The sequence below is a fragment of the Aythya marila genome, assembly GCF_965140915.1.
Source record: "Aythya marila genome assembly, chromosome: 6".
In the NCBI taxonomy this organism is placed as follows: domain Eukaryota; kingdom Metazoa; phylum Chordata; class Aves; order Anseriformes; family Anatidae; genus Aythya; species Aythya marila.
In genome coordinates this window covers 24,941,713-24,964,636 of record NC_139047.1, presented here as the reverse complement: position 1 = coordinate 24,964,636, position 22,924 = coordinate 24,941,713, and the positions used below count along the sequence as shown (strand labels likewise).

The following is a 22,924-nucleotide window of genomic DNA, read 5'->3' as shown; positions in this document are numbered from 1 at the left end:
TTTAAAGGATTAAAATCTGATAAATGCGTGGACTGAAATGAAGTCCTCTGAGAAAAATCATACACAAAGTTGCTGTTCTAGCAGGGACCCAAATGGCAAGGTCCAACATTTTTCCTAACCAGCATTTGTGGATAACCCAATGATAAGAAAAATAGCAACTACAATGAGGCCAAAGCAGACATATATGTTAGGCTGGTTGGTGAGCTATACCCAACAAACAAAATACATTTTTTAAAGATATTATACATTAAAAGGCAACGAACAAAAGGACTTTATGTACAGACCGGGAGATTACATCCCCGAACTAGCAACTGTGAGAAGGATTTAGTGGTCACAGTGACTAGGCAATTCTGCATGATCTCCTGTGACAGAAGAACTGCTGAGTACATGAACAGAGGGCGAAGAAGAGGTGGAAGACTATTTTAATCACATTCAGGCATTAGAGATTGACGTGGGAATAGAGGTGAAAAATTGGAGTGTGCAGAAAACAGACACAAAAATATTCAGTAGCAGTGGAGGAATGAGTTAGAGAACAGCTTGGAGAGCTCAGCTTTTTACATTACCAAAAAGTCTAAGTACTGACTTGACAAGAGCATATAAATGGTTTATCAAGAAAAAAAGAATATTGGTAACTAAAGAGTTCCTTAATCTAGAAGAGAAGGACAAAAAGAGACACAGACACCCAAAACTGAAGCCAGATTCAAAGAGGAAATAAAGTACATGCTGTTAACAGTGAAGGTGATCGGCCATTTGATCAAGCCAGCAAAGCATGCAGTCGGCCTGCTTGATTCAAAACCTTCTGCCTTCCTCAGGAAGGTGCAGCAGCCAAAGACAAGTTACTGAGCTCAGTTTTGGAACAGGCAGGTGACACTTCTGGCCAGAGCTACACAAGGTGTCCGAGGAAAAGACCTAGTGGCCTTAAATCTGGGAAACAGATTTCTCATCTCCCTTTTCTCTGTCCAGTTGGTACTCAAATGTGGAGTGATCATCATGCCATGGTAATTATCTTTCCGTGATATGCATTTTGTAGCTTTTGCTCTTGTACTTCTTATTTTCCTTATGGTAAAACTCCAGGCATTTTAGGAGGAGATTTTCTAAGCAGCAGGGAGAATCCAATTTAGATATTCAACGGGCATAAGAAAAAGGCATTTTTATACACTAGGTAGCTTTGAAAACTTCATCTTAAAATAAAGACATTATTAAACGGGTAAGGAAAATGAACCAGTCATATAACTTACCCAAACTACACTGTGAATTAATCTAAGAGCCAAAGGTCCTCCTTATTTCTAGCCTTTATCACCACATATCTCAGTGCCTGACAATTCTGAGCATATTTATCATCAAATCATCTGTGCTATGTAGAAAACTGCCATTAGTCAAGTTTTGACAAAGCAGAGCTGAGGCAGACAGAGCTCTGGTTCTTGTACCACTATCACACAGCATAAATAGAAGTATTCACATTGTGTTGCCCTTGCCTGATGCATTTACCCAGCCAAAGAAAGACACGAGGTCAGAGCTGGACTTCTCAGCTGCAGTAGAGCTGTTCATCAGCTTGCTAAGCTCTATGTGGTATTTGGAGCTAGCACTAAGTCATTTCTCTACAGTGTAATGAGCAGTGAATGTGTAGACTCCCAGGAGGGATTCATCCATGGACATACAGGCAAAACTAGATACAGACTTGGGAGATCTGAGTTTACTTATCTACTGCAGAATCCTTCTGCCTTTCTTCGTAGCTCCATGTCTTCTTGTCAGACTCTTAGTCAACACCTCTGTTTGCCATTAATTGTATGTCAAGAAGTGTCTAACAATCTGATTAATTATTGTTTCTCAAAACGGCACATCCAAGGCTCCTGCACCCACCAAACAATTTTAAGCTCTGGATAACAAGCAGCATAAACTCAGCTGTCTGGAGCACCATCCTCATGAAATGTTTGGCAGACTCTTCGCAGTGTGTGGAGGCAGCAGCAGCAGCAAAAATGCTCAGACCATTGCTTTCTTTTGGCATGACAGTAAAAATAATAAATTGAAATTATCCTAGAATTTGTTCAGTTGAATGCATGGAATCTAAAAGGGTTTTATCTGGGGGCTGACAAAATAATTCTGGGTTATAAATTCAAATTCTTCATGAACAATGGACTAAGGTTCACAAATTTTTACAATGGGAGTAAAGAGTAAAATCCTTTCTTTAGAGTACATGTTTTAAAGTACAAAGACCACAAATTCAAAAACTCCTCGTGTCTTGGGTTTTTTAATGTTGTTCATCTTCTTTTGGGTTCTTCTTCTAGTGGCTGGCATTTTCCTACACAAAGCAGTCCCTCCACAAACTCTAAAACATGTTCAAGGATACTGATATTCCTGTTCTCCAAAACTACACGAAGCTCTTTGTTGTTCATCCTACAAAATTCAAACTGACATTTCTGTGTATATGCAAGTTAACACAATAATCACGTACAGCTTATTATGTGAAATGAATGTGGTCAATGGAAAATCATATAATCCCATGCTTGAAGCACTGAACTGGAACTTGGCAGAACTCCAGATTTTGGGCAAGCCACACAAGCACTCTCTGCTTGACTGTCCAAGTCTACAGCAAAGATCATGATTATCTTCCAACTCCTTTGGTTTAGACTGAAAACTCTTTGTGGTATAATATTTAGGACAACAGGACACCCTCTCAGTTGAGGCCTGAACATGTTTGAACAGTACCAACACCACATTTGAAAAATACTTCTTGTTTTCAGTACATGGTTTTGTTTCAGTTTCTCAGAAGTGGGCAGAAGAGGACCTGTGCTTCAGTCAGAAATGCCTGCAAACTTCAGACGTCTGAGATAGCACGCCTTAGTTCAAACAGTTCTGGTTTTGAACCGCAGCTTAGCAGACTGCGCCGGCCTCCTAAGGAGCTCTGTGACATTCCACCTGAAAAGAACTGCAGTGTCCTAGCGGATTCGATTCTCATGTTCAAGAGAATTATACAAAAATCAGCTCTAACTGCGAACAAGTATCAGACACAGGCCCACATGGCCGAACGCCAACGGCTCGCTGCTGAGTACTGAGACTAAGCCAACCTGACCAGCCTCAGACCCACTACAAGATGTTTCCCTGGATTTGCCAGCACACTGATCCTTGATATGTCACAAACTGCGTCCTCTCCAGCAGTGAAATTACCTTTAAATTTCATGTAGTGCAAGTCTAATAACTTGGACAGGTAGCCTTTGAAATGGTTGCTCTGTGGTGCTCGGGCACTTGCGGTACTAGCTCCGAACAGCTGCAGATTTATGGGCTCAAGCTGGTGTCAGATGCTCCCTGTGGGGATTTCTAATGGAATGATGTAAATAAATTCACCCATAGCATGTCTGTAGCAAAGGAAAACTTACCTCTGTTTTCCCTTTACTTTGACAGGACCTCCTGGTGTCTTCATCTGAACCCCATGCTGTTGCCTGAGAAACCAAAATGCACAAGTCACACGACAATGCCACCAACCACCACGTCTGGAGACTCCCAAAAACAATCATCTCCAGAAATTTATACAGCCCAATTTACAAGAGGTGTTGTGACAGTAAACATGTATCTCTCTCCCACTGTGCTCACAGTGCACACAAATGATAAATAGATGAAATGTCCAGAGGCAGAAGCAACTGGAATGTTAACAAAGGCAAGGCTTTAATTTACATGTAAATAAAATTTCTGGTCATCATTCAACTGGAAGGTCCAAGACACAAGTCCCATATGCTGAGTCCTCACCCATTTCCGAGGAGGATAGTGCTGTATAAAACCACCAGCCTTCATCACCAAAATAAAAACCTTCCCAACGGCAAACCCAGTAGTTGCCTACAGATGCAGTGGTCTCCTCAAATTTACCCTCAAGATTATCACCTTCTAAGTAACCCTGCAGTGACGTGAGCTGGATAAAACAAGAACTGTGTGTGGACAAGCAAAACCCAGACAACAAGAAGAGTGGAGAAAGGCTGGATGGTGACTGGTGATGTCGGAGAAATGGGGCCAGACCCTGAGGTGGAGTAAAATGTGGTGGGCCCAATTGACTGGGGACTGCAAGACCTGGACCAAGAGCTGGTGGGAGTCCCCAGCCAGCCTTGCATAGCTCCTTCAGAGCAAAGTGGCCCCTTCCTTCGCAAGGAAGGTCAAGACCAGCAAAGCTGTGTTACAACTTTTAGATTTAAGAAAAAATCAGAAACATACCCAACCGTTCTATGCCCTCTGCATTTTTCCTCCCCCCAGTACTTTTTAAAAATAGTTCTAACAAATCCAAGCAGGTATTGTTAGCTGGAGGTGAAAATACATATAAACATCCATGCTATACATAATACATCATTCTGCGAACAAGAAAAATAGCTTTGTTTCACAGGGAAAGGCCATGCTTGCAAAGTTCAGATACAGATCCAAAGCTCCCCTAAAAGAGCCAGATTTCTTTTTTTTCCCAGTACATTACCCACACAGGAAATGGCTTCAAAGTTTGGCCCGGATCTGAACTCTTCTTGAACTTTTTCAGAGCAGCCAATTTTATTTTTTTTTAAACCCCAGTCTTCCATAGAAATTGTCCCCCTGACACATGATAAATCCTGCTTCTTGCTGGAGAAAGATAGGAGACTACCAAGGAGAGGGGATCAATCTGCCCCCCAAAACACAAGCAAACAAACAACTCCACCATAGTGCCATGAAGATATTTACTCATAACCACAAGAAATACTGCCACTGCCCAGGAAATGCATTTATACATCTAACTTTTGGAGAAGGCGTATTTCTTCCTTACTCCAAAAAACACTATCTTGTCCATCCGCTGAAAATTCAGTTCAATTTGGCTTAAGTAAAGCTTTATGAGCACATGCAGAGGTTTGGTGGGAGAAGGGAAGAGCGGAGATCTTTCCCTGGGAGTCGCTTGGGAAATAGCTCCCGTGCGCTGCAGTCCAAGCCAGGCTGAAGGCCAAAAGCTTGTGCCTCAGAAGTGTTTGTGTGAGAGCTGGGATGAGTCCTTGCTGGAAAGGATCGTGTAGCCATATCCTGAGAGGGGATATGTCATCAGATGAGAAAGCTCGCTGCGATAAGCTGTTACAGAACAGCAAGAAATTTTGACTGGCAACTCCCAGGAAGCCTTGACATCTGCAAAACAACTACACGGCGGCGTTCTGATCTCCAGTCCCAGCTCTGGCCCTCGTTCATCTGTCCACAGCAGTTTTGGACTGTGGATCAATTTTTGAGAAGCTTAATATAATACAACTCCAGAAAAGAGATCGCTTATGAGGTGTCTCTTTGTTCCATTTCAGGAACGGGGACAGGGCGCTCTCCATTACACTGCCAGGTTTAACTTAACAGCGCTTGGCAGGCCAAAATGAAAACAAAAATTGTGGGTTACTACAGCGATCAGTGCTCTGGCTCCTGTGGGATCATAGCAGAGCAGCAGAAGAATTGGGGCTCCTCAGGGACACCTCGCTCCTGCTGCCAGCCACCTGCAGCCACGGCTCTGCGGCACGTCGCAAACACAGCTCGTGTCAGAGCACCGATCCCCTCCAGCTATGTTCTTGGTGCGAAACGCTGCATTTCATCAGGCAACAGTGCCCTTCAGCTTTCCAAAGCACCACCTTGATGAGTCTACTGATAACAGAAGTTCTTGGTGACGGCCCAAATTACAGGAACATGTTGTTTGTGACTGCACCATTAGTCAGGGCGCACTTCATTAGAGCTCAGAGGCTAATTAAGCTATATGGCAATCCAGAGCATATTTTACAAGTCTCACAAATCTTTGGTGGGACAGGGAGAAACTAGTCTGAGGGCTGAGTAACTCCAATGACCTCTAGTGACTCAACGAAAATATTCATGACCCTGCAAAGAACATCATGTTGATAATAAAAACATAATTACAAGGCCAAGCAGCAAATGTGTGTTTAAATATCGTACTCCAGGGTATGAGCATGTACCAGCCAGCTGACCCAAAGCCTAGACAAGTCCTTCTGCCAGGCTCTCCGGAGCCCTCATACATCTGTGGTCATAGCCTTTGGGTTGGAGCTGGCAAGAGGTCCTGGGCAGCCTCAGATCTCTGAGCTTGGCACCTTAGCATAAGCTTTCCAGCTTTGTTTGGTTTCTTTACTTGACTGGTCAGCTGTCTTTTCAGATCCTACTCCAGTCATCTCTGTTGTCCTGGGCTTTCTGTGCAAACTCTCTGTGCAATGCTGGCGCTCTACTTCCTGCATCTCACTGGCATGCTCAGCCCAAGCCTTTCCTTCCCAAATTGAAGTATCTTCCTCTGCCTTAGATTCTTTTTGCCCTTAACTCAAACTATAACCAAGTGAATACTATTTGTTTTTCCTGCTGAAAGCTGCCTCTGCACTCTTGGCTGTGGTACAAAATGTATCCACCAGACGTTTTTGGTCACACAGTTGGGTCATCATCCTGAATTTATAATTTGTTTTCTCAGTTGTCTGTGCCATTTAAGTTTCCTAGCTCCCAGAAAACATATCTGGGATTATTTTTGTATCTCCTGCTACATCTGCTCATCAAAAGCAGCAGAGTGGACACCTCTGGACCCATGCAGCAAAAAAACAACTTTGGTGGCATGGGTCATGGAAAACAGCCTGGATGAAGATATGACAAAGCTGGCAGCAAGACTACAGACAAATACAGGACAGTATGTTCTTCCTCCTAGCTCCTTCTCTACCTGCTACATGCTTAAGCAACCAAGCAAACACATTTCTAGGTTGTCAGGGTGGCAGGACATCAGCAGTTCCTCCTCTTACATCCTTACCAACAGCATTTCAGCTCCTCACACCAGCTCCTTACAAGCTCTAGAGCATCCCTTCCCTTCTGCATCTCCCATAGAAATGCAGCTTGTAACAGTGTTCCCAGCCACTTCGAGCACCTCCTGTACAACAAGGTCCATGTGCAGAATGGATGAGCACTGGATTCAGATGCTGTATGAATGAAACAAGCAGCTCAGGGCTGCAGCTGCTATGTAAGGGAAGAGCCACACAAACCATGAGCAGGATTGCCCAGCCATCTGCGCTGATAGGCTCGAGAGTGTTACCAACTCAGTCTCTGAACTGAAAATGCAATTAATGGGCCTTCCATTCACCACATTTGCATGGATAGCTGCTTCTTCACATCCATCCCTATGTCTGTTCTTGAGCTCTCTGCAGGCTCTTTTTTATTTTTTAAGAAAAAAAAAAAGAAGAAAAATGGGGAGGAGGCATGTGTTATGTAAGCATTTTTAGGAAATCACATGAAGGAGAACAACTACAGTCACACAATTATGTGTATGCACACGGTGCAACGCTGGCCAACAAGAAAATTGACAGAAATGCATTACAGTGGCTATGCTCAGTGATCATCTAAGCATTCAAATGCTACACCCAGCCACAAAAAGAAAGAGAACGTCTCTCCTAATAAGTTATGAGCATCACGGTTTGCTCCCAGTTCACGCTGCAGATCAACACTGATCTAGAAATTCTAGCTCATCATAAGCCGTCAAATCAGTTATTCAGCACACACTGCTGAGAGAAACTTTCTAGATACACTTATTTAATTACCTGCACATCCCAGTGTTGGCATCCAAAGTACCTGCCTGTCACTAGCAAGTCCTGTTATCAATAGGTATGTGCATCCTCACATGCTGATGTGAAAATCTCCTCAACTTCTGTGGACCAGCTTTTACATTCAGGCCAGCAATTTATAATTACTTCAACCACCACATGTGAATTTAATAGATTAAGCACAGACTAATCCCTGCACTGTACCTAAACAACAGAGGTTGCTGGAGCTTTTTGCACAAAATCTGAGCACTGCTTTAAAACTAGAAAGGGAAGATTGGACTAGAATAGGTTACATGCGTATTTATCGGGTAAATTAAACCCATTCTTAGTTTCTAAACTCTCTTAATATAAACCCATCCATCTGTTACCAACCTCACTCCCATTAAATAAATGCTCTGTACAAGCTACTGGCAGCCTCGCACGCCTGCAGACAGGCCGGGAATCATGCTGTTCTCTCCTGTTATGGGGAAAAAGTGTAACACAAAAATGTGCACGGTGTATGTTTGGAAGGAGATGAACAAACAAGTACAGGCTTATGGCAGAAAACCAGGAACTGATTCTGTGAGAAGCCCAGCATTTTCTCCCAGGTGCTGAGCTCCTCAGGTTCCTGCTGACGGTGGCAGCAGCAGCAGCGCTGTGTCCGCCAGCCTCAGGCCTGCAGGACTGCTAGCAGCAGGGGCCTCCATTTCCATCACCCCTCCTGCGTTCCTTACACCAGCCCTAAATCTGTATTTCTTATTTACATTTAGAAGTTGCTCTCTGAGCAGCTCATCTCACAGCAAGGCATGGAAACTCTTCTCCAAGTCTGGGGACAGGGGTTATAAAGGGACCTTGCTTCTGCACTGCATTGTAATACTGCCAACTTCAATGGACATATTTACATGCCCTACTAGGCCAGTTTGGCTTAATCACATACTTAAGGACTTTGCTAAATTAGGGTGCAGGACAAGTCCTTTAGGCAGTGTCAATTCAGAAGCCACTTTACTTCCCTACATGATGTCAGCCTTAGCCTTTTCATCCATATTGATAAACACGTATTGTACCTCTAAAATACAAGCCACAGAATTCTTGCAAATAATGACAAATCCATTTTTAAGTTTATTTCTCTGTTTCTATATACCTTGCAGTCTCCACAGAAGACAGCACCAGTGTTAATCTACCCTCCCCCAGGCAAATTCTACAGCATTTCAAACAAATTGGTAAGCACTGAGTCTTAGAGCACTAAGAAATAAAAACCTCCCTGAAAGTCATTTCTGTAGGCTGGGTCCAGAAAATCCATGAAAAGGTTCTTGTTTAACTTAGGTTTCTACTAAGCATATTGTAAAAAAACATTTCTACACCATTTTAGTTACTTCTGCCCTATTAAAACCTCCAGGACTTCTCCATAAAGACCTGTTGCCTCAGTCTAAAAGTGGAAAGTGAAACTCCTTTTTGAAGCATTGGCTTTTGTCTCTCAAGGACGAGGCATATTTACAGCGCTCTATAAATAATAACTTATTGAAATCCAACTTCTTCATAACAGAGCGCAGGAGCTTAATACCCTAGAGGCCATTTCTGAAGTTCCAACGCAGGTAATTCATTAAAACTGTGATAAACATGCCTGATAAACAGATAACTAATACCAAAATGACATAATGGCAAGCTTCAATAAATAGTTCTGCTTCATCCTGCACCACGCACGCTGCAGGTCACCGCAGCGTGCAGTGACAGGTATGAGGGATGGCCGCAGGATTCGGTCAATTTGTATGGGGGGGACTTGGATGAAGACAATTGCTCGGTGTTTTATCAAATTAATTGATTTCCCGTAAGTGATCTGAGAGCCTTCAGGCTGCAGTAAAACTCAAGCTCTGAGTTTAGTTTAAAGGAGGTACCCAACATGCACATCAGCAGCCGGGCCCAGCTGCATGGCTCTGCGGGAGTGGCTGGGCCGCAACTGTCTGGGAAGGCCTCAAAATCCAACGCTTAGAAGACAAAGGCTGGCAAACAGGCAAAATCAGTGGGTCCCAGTTCCCATAACCTTCATCTCAGAATCTGATCTGTTCTCTGTGAACAAACATCAGGCTCTTACTGTCCGGTGATGGATTTTGGCCTGGGGTTTGTAGATTGCTGAGCACCACCACTCCGCACCAGAACAGAAGGGGATGCCATGCTCGGGCGCAGTAAGGAAGGCAAAATTCATCAGAAAGAAGGGCTGCCTCATTTTAACAACAGATCGTAGCTCAGTTCCAAAGGACACCATTTTTCAGTATTCACATTCCCCTGTATCTCACTCTTGCCACATCCTGAGCATGCAAAATGCAGTATCAGAGGTCTCAAGTTCCTCAGCCCGGCTCACCAGCTCCACAAGGATGACAAAAATGGTGTACATCTGCACCCCTCCAACGGGGTGGGGAGCTTCTGGGACTGACCACTTTCACTGCTAAGCTTCACTGGTTTAGAGACGAGCCTGTCCTCCCACCTTATGTTCTCCAACTGTGCGTACATCTGGATGGAGCACCGCTGTGACACCTGCCAGAAGTGGGGCTCAGCCTCCTCGCGGGCAAGGTCTTCTGCCTTTGATCCAGTTATCCCAGCCTGACGAGCCACTGCACATCACCTCAGTCATGGCAACCCTCTCTGCTCACACTTCTGTCCTGTCTCAAGTGCAAAGTAAAATGCTTTAAATCTCTCACAGCCTCCCTCATGCACAGGGAGCACACCCCAGCGGCACAGGGCTCCTGGCGAGCAAGCAGTGAGCTCCTGTCCCAGGGAAAGGGAAATGGGTGGAAGGGTGCAAGGACACTGGTGACCTTGTCACACAGGGAGCTAAGGGTGTGCCTTAAGAGATGCTACACCTGGACTGAAGGGCTCGTGGCAGCCAGGGATGATACCCAAATTATAGGTTTTAGCAGCAGATCGGATTGCAGCACTGCCTATAAGGGGAAAGGAAGCAGGGATACACACTGTGCTGGGGCTATATGATGAGCGCACTCCGACAGCAACATATTTATGCAGCAATGTTAGATGAACATGCCAAGATGTTACTTTGGAAGAAAGATACAGCTCTGGAGAACAGAGATAAAGATGGCACTGGATTTCTGTTTCCACTATCTACTGTTTGTATTTTTATCATTCTATGTAAAGAAAAATGCCAGTCTGCGGCAATGATTTCATTTTGCTGATGATGTACTTCACGTAGCTTGAAAGCTTAACACGGCAATGATTTAGTTGCAAGTGCTATATGGGAATACTCACCTTCTCTTTGAAAAGTTAATCCACTGGATATTTCTATTGCTTTTAAGTGTGCAAAAGCATGGATAGGGCCAAATGCAAATTGACAGCCTTAGTTAACGGGGACATTTGGCATGCGAAGTGAAAAAAGACCTTAAAGCTCTCGCCTGTAGCCAGTTTAGAATGAATGACAACACCCAGAACTCGAAAACAGCACGGAAGATGTTAGGGAAGGATGACTTACAGTGTTACCTATTACTGAAGATCAAAAGCACACAGAAATTGAGAGGAGACTTTTAGCATATTGGGTAATTAACATCCACAGCAGAATTTGGTCTCTTGCCATGTCACATTCAGTTTATAGCTTATGACAACAAACATTTACTAAATATACTGGAGATTACAAAGACGTAAGATTATATTGTAAATCAATGAAATAACTAAATAAAGAAGTTAAAATATACTCAGTCAGAAATGATTAAAGAAAAATTCACTGCAGTTGAGAACAGGTCAGGAATCCACGTACAGCCGGTGCGCGTGAAGGTGTGGTTGGCTCTGGCCAGGTGGGCACCACACAGCACTTTCTCACACCTCCAGCACCGATTGTTCTGTAAAGAACAGGTTTTGTATTTTTTTTTCTTCAGTAGCTACAAACAAAGTACAACAAGCTATTTCTAAGAAGCCACTAAGAATGGAGTCACAGCAATGGTCGCCTTTGGTAAAGTGGGGACAATTCCTCCTTCGAGGCCCCTCTACCACCAAAAGATGTCCATCTCCACCCCTTTATGTTCTCTGGCAGAGTCGCCATTCACAGCTAAATCCCTCCTTCCTCTTTGTGTGCTCCACTGATGGATGTGACAAGACTTCTAAGCAGCCTCCTCTCACTGTTTTGCACAATGATTTCTGGAATAGGAGGTTCAAAAACCCTCCCAATGGACCAGCCCATATTCAGTACAAAATCAATTTACCATGGCTATAGTCTCCTTTGTACTTCTGCATCAAGCAAGGCTATTTTATTCTCCTTCATTTTTCTGCTCTGGGTTTCTTTGCCATTGTGCCTCTTTGAAGCTCACTGCTATGTAGAGATGTTAAGGGTTCTCCACTATACACGCTTTTCTTTTTTCCACTTCTGAGACAGACTGGACAAATCCTGCACAGTCAACCGAGTGCATTTTTGTACACCCACATTAAGAGTTCAGCTATGAAAAGCAATCTCCCTATATATACTTCAAATCAAAAATGTAATCACCAAATCACATGTGAAACCTCTGTGTATTATCAGCTTTCTAAAGTGGGGAAGTCTTGCATTCTTTATTCCTCTCCAGGTTACATCACTGAAAATACTTGTTCAGCATTTACTTGTTTGCTTTGAGAAGGAGCTAAAATAAGTTGGAGGAAATGCCCAATTTGGATCCGATTCTCCCAACAATTAGGCTGAGATTCAGGAATCAAAATCAGCACATCTTGCAGTATTAAAGAGACTAATGAAGAACTCAGGATGACATTTTCACTGTTCTGTGCCTCCTGTTTTTCTTTAGGGAAATCACATCTATTGCATTAGTGGGGGCCTAATACTCTTTCGGATGACAAACACTGCAATATATTCTCATTAAAATCGTATAAGAGGTTGAGCATGGGTTGAATCCTGTCTTGGCTTGAAAAAAGGGGGCAGTGTGCAATTAAACAAATAAAATGTGCATGTGATTCAACTTACCCTATCAACATTCTTTTCTGGTTGTGCACTTAAGCTTGCTGTAGTGCAACCAAAAGGGAAAAAAGGCACTGGAAATCTTTAATTAAGTGAAAGATGCACTATTGAGACCAAAGGAAAGCTTTGAGATTACTTTAATTAGCCAGGGCCAGTTTTGAGCAAGCCAGAGAGACTGGGAAAGTTTCGCAAGGCAGGGTAAGAACAGAGATGCTGCCTGAGCCTAAGCTGCATGGGGACCAAAAATGAAACCAGACTTTCCCTTCTGCTCTTCCCCATTTTAAATAACAGCTTTTCAGCTTCAAGAATATGAGCAAAACAAATTCTAAGTCCTCAGCTTAAGTAAAAAGGAGTCTTTGTACTTTCTCTGTTCAGTTCAGCATATGTCTGAATTTCTGTTTGTTTCGCAGATCTAGAGAAAGAACCCAGACTCCTGTTCCTAGACAGCAGGCTTTGGACGTGTGCTGTGGTAGCACGCGGAACACTGAGCTGAGCTCCGATGGGCATTTCTGCTTACGATTAAATGGCAATCCTCACCCCATTGAGCTTGAACCCCAGGGTTAGGGTGAAAGACGTCAGGTGGCTGCAAAAAAACTGGCAGAAAGAACAGAAGGGAGCAGCGAGATGACTGATACTTGCAGTCAGGGAGTACACATGGTGCACAAGCACGTGTGGTGCAACCTTTCCAGGAAAACTTTTGGCATTGCACCTAGATTTTGACCTTTAGCCTCTCTGGTTTCTGTGAGGTTTGGTGCTCACAACCACAAGCTGTCAGGAACACTTCTGATAAATCGTCAATAACCAAGAATCGGGAGAACTTTTCAGATGCTACCAGGCTGGGCTGGAAGAGGAAGTCAGCGATGGAAAGCCCCCCCATGCTTCGTAAAACAGATTTCAGTATCTTTTTTAATTGTTCCATAGCTACATTGTGCATTTTATACCTGCTTTCCTCCGCCAGGTGCCTAATGCTCTTGATAAGCTAATTACAGCCTTCTGCTTATTTCATGTCAAGCTTAACTCCCCAGTCTGAACTTAGCCTGCAGTTCTGGCATGTTTTTTTCCTTAATCTAAGACCATCTGTGCTCCATCAGCAAGGAACACTTAAATACCGCGAAAGTGAAGAACCAACAGTGCTGAATTCCCTGTACACTTCCCCCAACTCCTCTCCCCAGCAATTCCAATTAGGTGTGAAGCCAACATCCATCCAGTCCTAAATACACTGGAAGGCTCTGAGCAGGCTACAGTTATCTGCGGCCTTACCTCTGTGAGATGCAGCAACACTTTTAGTGGTCGGGGTGGGGGGAAATGACAAGGCCGACAGGACCCTAATCTCCACTTTTCTTTACTTTTGGATCAAAAGCTTTACGCTCCAAATGCCATCACGTCACCAGCAGCACATGCAGTGGTTGAGTTCAGCACCTGATCAATATAAAATCGAACGCTTCTCTCGGAGAAGCACTAGCAGCCAGTCTGGATAAAAGTAATGCGGTTGATTTATCAAGAATCAGTGCTCAAGCCTCTCATTTATCGCTGCAGAATGGAAATGCTCCACAGTTTAATTGAAAACTGGACTGCTGGGTTAGGGAAGATGGCTGTCAGCCCCTCTCCTACCCCCCCACCAAAAGTTTGGGTGTACCTAACACCGTCCAGGCCTGGCAGGAGGCACTTCCCACCTGCTCTAAGTGGCCAAAGCCCACTGCTGCGCGTAGCATCAATCCACCTAGCTTCCTCCTAAGGCTGGGTAACAGATGCCTTCAGATTCCCTGCTTGGGCTGTCACAGTTTGCCTTGCTTTTGCCTCCTCTTCTCCAACACCAGACGTCAGCACCTGATGCCGTAGTGAGCTCTGCCAAGCTCCAGCTCAACAAGGAATTTATTTGCTCCTTCTCCTGCAAAGGAGACTCTGATGAGGTGTCTTTTATTCCTTCCTCCCAGCTCCTCTGTTCTGCTCTCCAGTTTGCCTGCTCCTGCCAACACGGGATTTATTTTCCAATTTTCTTCACTTCGAGTCCTGCCCTTGCCTTCCCTCTGCCACCTGTCTCTTTCCTTACCTCCCTTCCACCACGCTTGTGTCTGACCTCCACCAAGGTCAAGCGTTCTACAAATGAGTTTTGAGAATACGGATTGTAATTAAGATGGGGGAATACAAACTGATTCTCCAACAGGCTTAACGCAGCGTACTGCTTTGTGCTTCTTCTGTTAGACTCCTTTTTGGTGTTTTTCAATGCTTTTACATTTATCTTGTCTTAAAAAAAAAAGAAAAAAGAAAAAAGAAAAAAAAAAGCCTTGTTCTTAAATCCTCGGTAACTGATTTCATAGCAAAAGCTGCTAAATTTGTAACAATTATATTAGCCACATACATTTTTTCTCCTGTCACCATGTTTACCACTGGTATATTTATGAACCATTGATCATTCCTTTCTGTCCCATGCATCAAAATCCTCTCCTCTTAGGCAACTGCAGTTTGTCTTTTAATACTCCCAGGCTAACTTCAGAACTTTTTTGTCATGCCTAATAAAGCTTAAAGCTCTTCTCTTTGGGCACCCTTGCAGCCTATCCAAACGGCTGCAGCCCTGTAATTCCTTTTTCTTTACTTCCAAGGAAATAAAACATTCTCAAAAACTCAAGCCATGCTTTGCCTCCTGTTCATGCTATCCAGGCTGTCCTCGTAGAGAATGCACAGAAATAAGCAATTTGTCTGCACATCTCTTTCCTTTCTGACTCTGAGTCTCTTTCTGACTCCCCGTGCTTGGTCTCCCCAGTTTCAGAAGAGCACAGTCTCCACTTGGTCCTGTTACCAATAAAAGCGTATCAGATGGATATAACCACGGCGTGGTAACTTTTAGATGAAAGAAGTGTTTTAGTGACAGTAGAGTATCTGTAAGATGCTGTTCGTCTGGACTGTTGAAGCTGTGGTGGTTCCCAACACCCCACCACCAGACTTCCTCACCCTCCTTCGCAGGTACAGCCAGGTAAAACCTTCAAGGCCAAAGCTCTCCGAGGCTATCAAAGGACGAGGGGAAGCTGTGCCTGCCATGCTGGGACAGGATCGATGTCCTGAGGGACTGATGAGCAAACTGTTCCCGTCTCAGCCCTGGGTGGATGGTAACAGCTGCGCAGGCCGTGTTAGTGACTGCTGAATAGCTCCCGGCTCCAATAATCCCCTTCCTATTAGTCATTCAGAACCATTACGTTTAAAAGAAGCTGTAAAACACACATCGGCTAAACTGTTACTAACAGAGAAACCGGGATTATTTATCCAGGGAAAAAATGCATGCGCTGACATGAAATGTATTTACTACAAAATAATTCATTTCTTTTTTTCCGAAGAGCTCAACGGCTGGTTTTAAGGGAAACATATGAGGTCATCCATGGGTCCTCTTAGAGAGGTGCAAATCAATAAATGGTGATTTTTTAATGCTCTCATTATAAATGACTGGATGCTATCAGGGTCAAAGTTAATCCTGTGCAGAGAGCCAGCGCAAGGGACATGAATCATTTAAATCTCTCTTAAGCTCCGCTTTGAGTATAAAACGTAGATATTTTCCTGTATTCTCAGTCTTAAAAAATAAATAAAGATGCTTTTTTGCAGTAATTGGCCCAGATACTCCATTGTTGGTGTTATGAGACGCAGTGCCTTGTATTACCAAGGACTTCTCTCACTTCTGACTTGGCAGCAGATGCAGTGGGGTGCCAGGACCTCTCCCCAGCTCGCCGAGCTCCTCTGCTGGGTGCTCAGCGAGCCCTCGGTTGGTGAGTGAAGCTCAACAGGTCGCTGCTGCCACATCCACTGCTCCTAGGTGGAGGTGCTGCGTTCAGCCCATCCTCTTTTACAGCTTAAATTAACAATCCCAACCTAACTGGGGCAGAAGAGTTGCTTTCTCTGCCTTGTGGCAAGCCAGGATTCCCAGCTAGAGAATGAAACTCTTCCATATCTAAGGACACCCCACATCCCTAAAATAATAAAATAGTAAATAGTGATAGATAATAATGTAAAGTAAATAATTATATTATTTATATGTTTATATTTTTGTATTAAACTCAGTTTATATAAATGATGATCTAGTTAAGGTGCAGCCTCTAACAAGAGGCTGCTTTGCCTGCCAGGAGGTCCCGCAGAGCTGGCTTGTTGGCAGCAGCAGAGGATGGAGGCGTGGGCAGGGCAGGGGACCAGGCACCAGCTCACGCAGGTCTCCGAGAGCCTCCTGGGGCACCGAAGTGAGAAGCTGCCCACAAAGAAAACAAGGGCAAACGGAAGAGCTGAAATACATTTGGCAAAGATACAGAAGCAATGCTGGTGTCAAGAAATGAGAAGTCCGTGAGATTTCTTTTTCTCATTTTCCTTTTTTTTTTTTTTCTTCTCTGTATAAGGATGTTTAATGGTCCTGACTGTAAGTTGCAAGGAATAAGAACGTTAGTCTTCATTTCTTATACATAAAATGCCTGACAAGGTTTTATCAAATAAAGAGCCCAATATGCCACTGTTATCAGTAAGTGACTTCAGCAGCTAATTAAATTCTCAGTTTCTGAATCCTGCTCATAATATTTGCTGACAAAGACCAATACCTCTGTAGTAATTTTGGCATTTAAGCGAGGTGAGGCAGGGAAGGAGGTAATGACAACTGACAAATTCTCCGGGAGAGCAGGCTGACAATCCACAGCTGACAGTCCTCCTGCACGCCTCACCTGCCCTGTGAGCCTAACAGGCTCATTCCCCTCTGGATGTAAATCGTCTCCCTCGCCTTCACTGGCTCCGAGCAAGCTGCCCTGCTCCGTGCCAAGTATGAATGCAAAAAGCAATGGATCCTGAACCTCTTATACATGCTATACAACCCCATATATGTATGTATGATCCTCATGTGTATGTGTACATATATACATGTATGTGTTAATGTATATGTAAACATATATATGAGAACTTCCTAATGCCTAAATACTCATTTTAAAGGGCAATTGTATTGATTACAACGAAGCAGTGCGCTCTGAGACAGTTTAGCAAATCTATTAATGCACATATTGAAATTATTCTCACTCAGTGGAGCATGCAGCATGTTCTTAACTTTGGCAATTCTCAAAGGAAAATAGGCATTTATTTAAAGCTAAACATGAGCTTAAAAGCTTTGCTAGATATAAATGGACTCCTGAGTTGGGTTCTCTCAGACAGAGAGGATGTTGTGTTCAGAAATCACTCAACACCACGGAGTGTGACAAGAGATTTGCTTCCCCTGCTCTCTGCATTTCAGCTGATGAGTAGCATCAGGACGAAGCTGGTTCCCAGTAGCTCATGCCAGAGCCTTTTAAACACCACAGTTCCCTGCAGTCCTCACTCAGTTGGAGGAGTGTGTCCTTGGAGAATGAAGTGTGGCCTCCAGACGTGGCCACCCCCAGTTTGACATGCCTGGTTTTCTTCTGCCACCTCCCACTCTGGGTAGAAATTCTCTCTTAAATAAATCCTGCAAAGGGAAAACCGCACCTGAAAGCTAGTCTAGCTCTTGATCTGTCATTTTAAGGAGGGGTGTATTCAGGGAATAGATTTGATTTGGGAACCTGAAACCATCAGAATAAAAAGCTGAATTTGCCAGAAAGTTTGTTCAGCCAATATAAGCTTTATTATGGAATAGCTTTAAACCTCTAGGCTGAGAGTGAGAGGTTTGAGGTGCAGCTTCAGAAGGTGATTTATGAATAGATTTATATGTTAATCTGTTAATAAAAAATGTAGCATACTGATAAAATATGTGACAATCATAACTCAGCTATGAGCCACATATTAAAGACTTCATCTGCTCTCATAGAGGTTTTGATTATGTTTTTAAATGAGGGAACTGCATTGGCCTAAAAGTAAAGAAAGAAACATTTTATCTAGGAATATGTACCATATAATTCAAAGAAGTATCTGGGAATCTGCAAGAAACAAATAATAAACTGCTTTTAAGAAAATGACTTCTGGGAAGTGCAGCTTATTCCTAAACATCTCAAAATGGAGCTCCTGTCAGGTGGCTCCGTGTTACATATGACTAGGCAAAGTGTTCTCACTCTTTCCCAAAATGACTTCCCAAACTGGATTTTAAATTGGACGAAAATCTTGACACTACAACTAGATTGAACAGATAAATACCTTCAGCAAACTTGGGCCTGCTTTTGAGCATGCGTAAGTTCGTGCTGTCGTGTCAATACATGGTTTCTTCTTGAGTTTTAAAAGGGTATTTTGAAAAATGGGAATGGCTCTGACTCAAGGATGTGCTTGCAAGTGAATGTGAAATACCACACGGTCACCTCTTTCTGCTGACAAAACTCACACCACTCTACAAAGAAGTGCTACAGCCCTGTCTCACCAGGGAGCAAGCATCACACAGATACGCTGGACACGGGAAGTTTCCCTCAGCCACCAGCAGGCCAAGCCAGCAGTATGGGTTGGGACTGCGAGCCCTACATCTTCTGGGGTGTGAGGCACTGGAACAGGTTGCCCAGAGAAGGTGTGGATCCCATCTGTGGGGGTGAGGTTGGATGGGGCCTTGGGCAACCCGATGTGGTAGGTGGCAGCCCTGCCCAGGCGATCCTTGAGGTCCCTTCCAACCCGAGCCATCCCACGGTTCTCTAACAATTTAATGCTCAGTTTGTTGGATTCAAAGTGTAAAACACCAAAGCTGTTCCATTTGCTGCTACGTGGCATATTTAGGACCGAGGGGCAAGTTTTATTATTATTAACTACATGTTGTTGACAGGCACTGTCGGCTTACCAGTGATTATGCCACAGAGGCAGAGAGCCCTCCAGGGACTGGCAGGGAGGGAAGTGTGACTTGAGGAGCAGCTGCTTGGTTTTGGGAGCCTCCCCTCCACAGCAGAGATGTTTCTGCTTCTTAGAGCAAGGGCAGAAAAACCGGAGTAAAACAGTCTCTACAGGAAATGCACTGGATACAGAGCTGCAGTTCATCTGCTACAGGGCCATATGGAAACACTTCGTTCCTATTTTAGGTCTGAAGAAAAACACCCATTGCAAAACCCCATGATATCAACAGAAAGAAATTGATTTCAGCAAGCTTCATGATGTGAAGCTTTTGGAGCTACTGCTGCTCAGACACGTTGCTAACTTCCAGCTCGGGTTTAAGCCTTATACTTTCAGCAGTCCTGAAATTTCATAAAGTATTGCCCTGGTGACTGTAGCACGCTCCGAAGTGCTCACAGGAATGTATGTGCTGCCAATTTATCCATTTGGAGTTGATGTGTTTTTTAGCATCCCGATGTTTTGTAGTTAGGTAATTGGGGATCTAGCTGCTGACAGCTCTGCTGGTGCTGGGCAGTGCATAGCCCCACAGGCCAGCATCCCAAATTCAGACCATCTGAGAAGCACGATGCTCTCTCCTGAACTTCATCCTCACTCAAGAGGACAAAACATGAGATTGCTTATTAAAACATGTTTTAACCTCAAAACTTCAGCATGAATTAAAAAGTGAAATAGCATATCTTCCAAATAGTTTTCCAACAGGTACACTCTTTTATTCTTTCACATTCTGTTAAAATATGGTTTATTTTTAAGAAAGGGACTGCATACCCATAAAGTATTTTAAATACTATTAGCTGATATAACATAACTGGTGAGTAAACAGACATCAAAGGGCTGGTTAGAGAGTTTTCACAAAAGATCTTCCATTAAAGGAAATAATTGGAATCAAAAGATTTTATGAAATCCTAACAGCTTCTATTAAACTTATTAGAAGAAAGTCTGGAAGGGCCCCTTGGGTTCAGAGGGCAAATTTTGGTCACAGATGGGAAGGGAAATCAGAAACTTCAGAAAATAACCTTCTATTCAGAAAATAACTTTCACTTCAGAAAATAACCTGGCCTGGTATATTTTCATCCCAAGCAACCATTTGTCTAACTCCTTCTCTTTCAGATTTTACAAAGATGTCAAAAAGTCTTATTTTCATCACAGTGCAAAATATCTTGGCATCTCAAAAAGGTTTTGGAGATGGAAAAATCATTTCCCACTCATTTCTATTGAGAAATTTAAATTCCAGGTAAAATTGGGGTGAACAGGGGGTAGGCACCGTACTGGGATTTATGAAATGCCTGCCAAGTAGCCTGCTTTTAATGCACACCAGAGAGTAGCATTCCTTGCTAAGAAGACCTAATCAGCATCGTGCATTTTTTAAAATTTGCTCAAAGGCTTATGTTTTTAAAATGACCCTTCCACCTACTCCATTAATTACAAACTCCAGAATAAAACAGACTTTTCTATGGCCTCACTGTGAAAGCTGCAGATTAGGAGCTAACCTTGTTTCAGGCCCATGCATAAATTAAACAGCATGTGCTCCAAGTGCACATCATTTCAAAAACGTGTTCTATGAAACGTCTCATATTAAGAGCTTATAATGCATACAAAAGGGGAGTTTAAAGATGGAGATGGAACGTTACATGGATTTTATATAAAAGAGATGCTAAAAGATTAACAGCAGCATCCATTTTTAAACTACATTTCTTTACCGCTGCAAGAATTTTAATGCTATATGCCAAAGTTTCCAAAATTAACAGGTGCTTTTGGATACCCCACCTGGGGCACGTCGAGATGCTGATTTTTAGAAATTCACTAACAATGTGCCTCAATTTTGGCAAGAAAGGCCAAGGCAAACAAAATCACAAGTGATCCCCAAAATACGTTGGCCCCAACTTCCTTCTGGATGTTGACATTCAGCCAAACTTTTTTTCTCACAAGAAAAAATAACCGCCACCAAAGTTTGTCTTGCAAATAACAATCAAGTGCTGAAAGGTTCCTCAGGTCCCAAATGGAAGAACTGCTGAAACACATTTTAGAAACAAAGAGAGGGGAAAAAAAAGCCCAGAGAACTGTTCTACCAGGGAACGAGCTTGTTCTGCTCACCAGTTCTCATGTAAAAGCTCGGTGCCACAGTTCTTGGAGTGACAACCTCAGCAGGACCAACAGAAAAAATCCATGTCAAGAGCAAGGTTTGGAACACAGCAGAATAGCAGTGATAAAACCATCTAGTTCAGGAGAAGAAGCCCAAAACAAAGAGTTGGGAGCTAAGAAAGAAAAAGAAACAGCCCGATATGAAAGTATAACGTAGTCCAGAAGCTGACACATGCTTAAATCTTCCTCCCCTGCCCTGAAATTACAACTGCTCTACTGGATAATGCTATCTTTTTACACGGGTCTTATGCGGTACCTTGCCCACATAAAGCTAACTATTGCCTTTTAGTCTTCTGCAGTTCGAAGACGGTAACTTCCTACCCCAGCCCTGTGGAACGGCTGCACGGCGCTCCACGGTGTTCTCTTCTGGGGAGATCACAAAGCCAGATTTATACTCGTGGCAGTCCAACTCGGATTCAGAAGTAATACCAGAACTTTAGCTTCTGGAACTAAAGACTCCTAAAAAGTATTTTCAGGAGTGATGGTTTGACAAAAAGATCCTTGAAGTCCATGGAGAACTCTTGCTCTTTTTAATAGCACTGGGCTTAAATGAAAGCCACCCACAGTCATTCAACAGGTAGAAGGAAAAAGCAGCCTTTGAAAGCCTGGGAGCTCTCTAAAATCAGTGAGTAACGACATAGTTAACACTGGTCTTGTGAAATGCAATAGACATAAAGGGGATTATAATCCCGAAAAAGGAGAATTTATACCCATTGAAAAGCGTTGAATAAAGTAATGTTATGATGAAAAACTTTATGGCCTGCTCAATGGCAGGAAATACTCATTTTCTTGTTAAAGAAAAGATAACCGTCAGGGAAAACATGCATTAGGCAGAGCAGGCTAGTAAATCTCCCCATTACAGAATGAGAGCCCCGAGTACTGCATGTGCTGTGCAAGCAAGTGGTGGAAGCAGGGTTTTGCTTCAGCGAGGGGCGGTTGCCACCCGTGCTGAAAAGCTGATTAAGGATCATCTCCTTCACAGCAGCCTCCCGGCCTCCTCTCCTTTCTGTGACTGCTGTGGGGCTGAAATGTGCCCGTGGCTTTTCCCCAGGGACGGTACACCCTAGGGACAGAGCAGATTGCACGAGAGCTCTCAGTGAAAACCAGCTTTAAACTTTGCCCAGCAGTGCTGTAGAGGTGTATTCCTCCTGCTTCCAGGCTCTGCCCACAGCCAGCACGCCCTGCTGCTTCCAAAAACTGTTCTCCTCGTGCTTCTGCCCGCTCCTCATGGAAGTACAAGTAGGGAGCAGACACCTGCCAACACAATCCTGCACCTTGAGGCAGATGCAGCCCCACCGGCAACTTGAAGAGTAAGTGCCATGAGCAGAAATAAATCCGACCACAGTTTCAAGGAGAAAAACTACCCCCAGATCAGGTCTGACCATGCTGTATTTTAGCTACAAAGAAGAGATACAAACCAACCCAAATTAGCACTGCGATTACTTAAACTGAGTTCTCGCTCTCCTTATATCTAACTGCGAACTCCCTGTATTTCTTGTCTCCCTTTCTGATCTGATCTTTAAAATGATGCACGGCGAGGGGAAGG

At 43.6% G+C, this 22,924-nt stretch overlaps 1 protein-coding gene across 6 annotated transcripts in view; it reads right to left on the bottom strand.

Annotated features, from left to right (window-relative positions):
- The window catches only part of SEMA5B (semaphorin 5B), a 261,113-nt gene that overhangs the window by 80,524 nt on the left and 157,665 nt on the right, over nt 1-22,924 (bottom strand). For all 6 annotated transcript variants that reach the window (XM_082763900.1, XM_082763904.1, XM_082763905.1 and 3 more), the window contains one exon: nt 3,375-3,437. In XM_082763900.1, the coding sequence (XP_082620026.1) occupies nt 3,375-3,437 (63 nt within the window). The remainder of the gene's footprint in view (nt 1-3,374; nt 3,438-22,924) is intronic.